This window comes from Cyprinus carpio, chromosome A18, assembly GCF_018340385.1.
Source record: "Cyprinus carpio isolate SPL01 chromosome A18, ASM1834038v1, whole genome shotgun sequence".
Lineage (NCBI taxonomy): Eukaryota > Metazoa > Chordata > Actinopteri > Cypriniformes > Cyprinidae > Cyprinus > Cyprinus carpio.
Genome location: NC_056589.1, coordinates 29,074,631 through 29,079,630, shown reverse-complemented (window position 1 = coordinate 29,079,630; position 5,000 = coordinate 29,074,631). Strand labels below are relative to the sequence as shown.

Here is a 5,000-nt window from a genome sequence, read left to right as displayed (position 1 = left end):
CTGCAAAACAGCTCGACCGGCACAAGGACCGACGCTGAGAGAGGTGTGAAGGGCACGGATGATAACGGCTGGACAAACCAAATCAACAACACCCACGAGCACCAATCAGAACGAGCTGCCTGCGGTTTGCCATTTATACAGCCAAAACATGTTACTGGTGATGCACTTTAAATGTGTTAAGAGTAAAAATTAAGTAAGGTGTTCTTCCTTGCTTATGAGCATTAAATGATAAACTGCTGCTGATGTGGGTTTGTTTTTTAACTGGAGCTCTCAGAGGGTTTGAGGACACTAAACAGTTCCTCGTGTTATTGTAAGTGACGGCCGTATGTGTGTCACCATCCCTCCCTGACTCTACTCCAGCCTATTAATGTAAACTAACAGCTTTAATGCTACACGTCTGATCCGCTGGGAACCATCAGCACAAAACCTGCACAACAGTAATTACAGCGAGAGAGAGAGAGAGAGCAGCTGGAGATGGAGACTTTATGAAGGACTAAATAAGAACCTAATGGAAATATTCTGCCCTTTACACTTGTAGATTATATAATGTCTGTATAATGTTGATGCTTTCTTGCCTTCTAGTATTCTAACAAAAGACAAGGAAAATATGAGTGTGCACAGAACGAAGCCACATTACATGAATCAAAGAGAATGTGTGAATAATGAAGATGCATTATTTAATAAATACAAACAGGCTTTATGTTCTTGATTAACTATAGAATAGCTGAATGCATTAAAAATAAAATCAAAGAATAATGCACTTGCATGCTTCAATCTATTTTTATAATTTAGTCAAATTTCTGCCCATTGCAACCATATTTTTTATTTCTTTATTTCCAGGTTTGTGCACGACATGCCTCGTCTCTGTTTCACTCTCACATCAGGAGTTTCATTCTGTTTCAGTTAGTACAGAGGAAAAATTCAATGCAAGGAAGCTTAAACTAAAAAGGCGACAAAAATACACAGCAATGACAAATTAAAATGAACTTCATTTGACTTTCCAGAGTAAAACGCAGCTGATGTGAGGCGAGACGACCAGTGCAAAGAAAAAAAGCAATATTCCTGTGATAGAACATCTGGGAATATGAACGAGCAGAAGAGGCGATAAAGAAGAAATTTCCCCATGCAAAAGCCCAAAAAAAAGCTCCAGACTCATCAGACGTGCTTCATGAAAATGGCTGAACGCTATTTCATCTGGTTTGTGTTTGCACTGATGCTGTTCTGATCCACAAACACACTTAAAATAAAGCTTCTTCAATGATCCTAATACATTGCGTTCTTTGCAAAAAGTGCTAACCTGCAACTGTTTCCTTAAAGAGCTATTTCTACATGACTGAACCCATTAAAATAGTTTTGTTGGTATAAATTGATCTGCATAGGTTGGTTTAGTGATGTTGAATTAAAACCTTTTTAGGTTACCATCTGTGGCTTTTTTGGCGTTCTTGACATTTATTAAAGGTTCGAAGGTTGTAAAAGCGTTTTGGTTTCGAGCTAGAAATTGATTTTTAATAGTGCAAGTTCACCAGCAGTTTTATGAACATGCATGATGCCACTTTAAAGGTTCTTCACATGGATGTTGAGAAGAGGGCGGATTTGCACGTGCTGATCACACACACACACAGACTCGTTTATAGGAAGAGAAAGCAAAAGAAAGCCAAGTCCGACCTTTATGCATCCCGGTGAACCGGTCCTTGAGCACCGTGAGCTCGTAGATCTTTCCGAACTCCTCGAACAGAGGCTTGAGGTCTTTCTCGTCCAGGTTGCGCGGGATCTGACCGATGAAGAGCTTGATGGCGTCGTGATCTTTCATCGGGATCGCGCTGTTGAGTCCGTTCATTCTACCGGAGCTGTCCGCGGTGCTGAAGCCATTCTCCGCCGTTACCGAGGCCATCTTTCTCCCTCCCGCGCGTTGTGTCTCCGGCTCTCTACCATCCACTCCTCCTCTTCTCTCAATCTCTCTTTCTCTTCCTCTTCCTCACCCTCTATCACGGCTGTACGCTCCTCTCTCGGTTTTCCCGTGTTTTCTCCTCAGGATTCTTTCACTTTTTCCATCTGTCGCTCTCCGCGTGTGTCAGCTGCCACTCTGACTCGTGACGTCAGCTCGCACCTTTTGAAGAGACCCGCGGCTCATTTGCATAACAAGTCGCGGCCGGCCAATCACAGGAAGCTGTGAGTGAAGGTGCTCGCGGGGGGCGGAGCCACAAGCCAAACCTTTGTACGGCGTTTAAAGGTTTGGATCTGAAAACACGGAGCGAATTTTTATAAAAGCATCATGCTCTTTGAAGATGCATTTAGCAGCTTTGACCATTTAATTGGCGTGTATGTAAATAACCTTTAAAATTGTTACAATTTAATCATTCTACCTGAAATAGGCATAAATTCTGATCCATTGGGACATTTTTTCCCAGTCATCTCAATTGCAAAAAAAGTGTTCCAATTTACCTGAATTAAAAATACACATAAAAATTGTTTAGTACTATATTCTAACATAAAAAAACAACAACACAACTTCATGTTTTCTTGTTCTGCCGTCCAAATATTGATTTTATTTTAAAATGTACAGTATAGAGTACATTGACGAAAATGTATTTTTGCTTGGCTGAGCTTCTAAGCTACATTATTTAAATTTTAAATCAATTAAAAAAGCATTTGTTTGGTTATAACAGTTTGTTTTCCAGCAAAGTAACATAATATTATCATGTTTTTTTTTCCCTATGTGCAATAATTAGGCCTACAGTAGGCTATAAACCATGTTAGTCATTCACTATTATAATCTGAGACCATAGGGTTATTATAGATAACTAAAACTGAAACTAAAATTAAAACCACCGAAAAGCATTTTTGTTACTTGAAATAAAATTAATGTTAACTGTAATAAAATATAGGCTGATATGGTTTTTATTTCAGCTAGATGCCAAGGCAACATTTCTCAATTTAATTTAGTTAGGTTTGATGTACTAAAATAACTAAAACTGAAATAGAAAAAAATAATAAAAACAACATTAACAAAATTAGAAAAATTACTAAAAATGACAAAAACACACACACAACAAAATTACTAAAACTTTAACTACAATTAAAATAAAAACCTAAAATAAAAACTTATACAGAATATTAATACAAATAAATACAATATATAAATTATACTAAAATAACTCTATCATGGTATTGACTGCTTAAAACTTCACATTTATGCTTTAAATAATTGTTCATTCTACCTGCATCATAAATGTCTTTATACACTAATATAGAGAAATCATTTATGGCTAAGAAAGATGGTGATGGAAACTTCTTTCTGTTAAAATTAAGATGAAAATGATTATTTTTTATTGTTTGTCTTTTAAAAAATTATACATTAATCTTTCATAAATCACACTCAACAAAAAAACCATACTAAACACTCCGCGGCACACATCCCTGGTTCTGAACTTAAAACTAACACACACACACACACACACACACAGTAATCAGAACTACTGAACATACAGAGCTTCATGCGCACTTACAAGTAGCACAACTATTGAAAAAAAGTGTGAGAATAGATGATAATTATGAATTGATTTATTTTTAAGAAAGGCTCTTGTGCTCATATTCTGACACTTGTCTGCTTGCTGTTCAACAGATGACTTTCTTGATTCTATCGCTTCTTAACGATTATTGCGTTTAATTTCCCTCCTCTTTCAGTGATAGATCACCTCAGGGAGTGCAACTCTCCATTCAGCGGCTGCTGGAGCTTTTCTCTCGTTCCTTCGCATGGCTTTTCTAAATGGATCCTGCCACGTTTTACGAGCCGAGCTGGAGTGGCTCTCCTCGTCAACAGCATCAGAGGCTTTCATTTGCATAAAAGCCTTGCTAATTTGGCCCCCGTGTGGTTTATTGGGCTTGTGATTTTGTGTGTTCCTCAGCTGTGACCATCTCATCCCAAACGCGGGTACTGAACGCTGGATGTCATTACGAGGACGCAAGAGGCATTTTTCAAGGTCTCTTCAATCATACTGATGTAAAGACAGACACCTGTAGGACAGAGACGTTCACGCTGAGATACGACAGCTGGAGGAAAAACCCTGCTGACAGACGGACAGAGACATAATTAAAGCATGCTGATCATGTTCACACTGCAACCAGTGTCCTCATAGAGATGTTGTGAGTGAAGGAATCAGATGCATTTGTTCAGATGCTGATGCCAATATCTGATTTATCAACATCAGTTGCCTTGGTAATGAGCACGATGAGAGTAGCTGTCATTAGAAAAGACAGAAAACTACACGTCATGTCCTGAACGAGGAACACGAAATCCCATTGATTGTTCAAACTAGACCAGAAATCAGATCTGGATCGGTTTTTAAACCACATGTGGGAGTGGTTTAGCAGTGCATAATGTGTTTTGTTTCAAATAAATACAGTATTCAGATATATCTGTGCAGTATGCAGCACACTAGGACCTCGTTATGAACACATTCACATTAAAATTAAGCATTAAATTTAATATTTTTAGATGTACACACACATACACACACTCATGTTAATTCAGTTATCTAAAAGGATTTATAGTTATCTATAGTATTTAAAATTGACTTTTTTCAAGAAAAAAAGCATAATTACTGTAGATCAGGGTTTTATTTTATTCATGTGGGAAGTGCAGGGGGTAAGTGAATTGATAAACAGCTACTATAATAATTAAATCACAAATATGTAAAATTAAAATTAACTAATTAAAATAAATAACACTTGCAATAACCTTCCTTGGTTAACCTTAGTTAATGCATTAACTAGCAGTAACTAACGAGCAATCCTTTCGCTACAGTTTTAATGAATCTTTGTTAATGTTAGCTAATAGAAATACACCTGTTAATTGTTGGTTAATTAAATACTAACAGATACAGAAGTTTTAAAATAAGTTTTGATTTAAAAAAATCTATTAGCAGATGTTGAAATTAACATTCAGTTGACTGTAAAATGTTACAATTTTGGTAACACTTTACAATAAGGTTCCGTTAGTT

General features: G+C 37.0%; 1 protein-coding gene across 6 annotated transcripts in view; it reads right to left on the bottom strand.

Moving 5' to 3' along the window:
- Positions 1–2,108, bottom strand: part of LOC109110422 (CUGBP Elav-like family member 4) — a 94,727-nt gene extending 92,619 nt beyond the window's left edge. For 3 of the 6 annotated variants that reach the window (XR_006162519.1, XM_042775750.1, XM_042775752.1), the window contains exon 1: positions 1,666–2,103. Coding sequence is in view for 5 of the 6 variants with exons in the window: in XM_042775750.1 (XP_042631684.1) it covers positions 1,666–1,891 (226 nt within the window). In the remaining variant the exon portion in view is untranslated. Of the gene's footprint in view, positions 1–1,665 lie in introns of all 6 variants that reach the window. The other 3 variants (XM_042775753.1, XM_042775751.1, XM_042775748.1) reach the window with 3 other exon arrangements.
- Between the last annotated feature and the right edge of the window lie 2,892 nt (positions 2,109–5,000).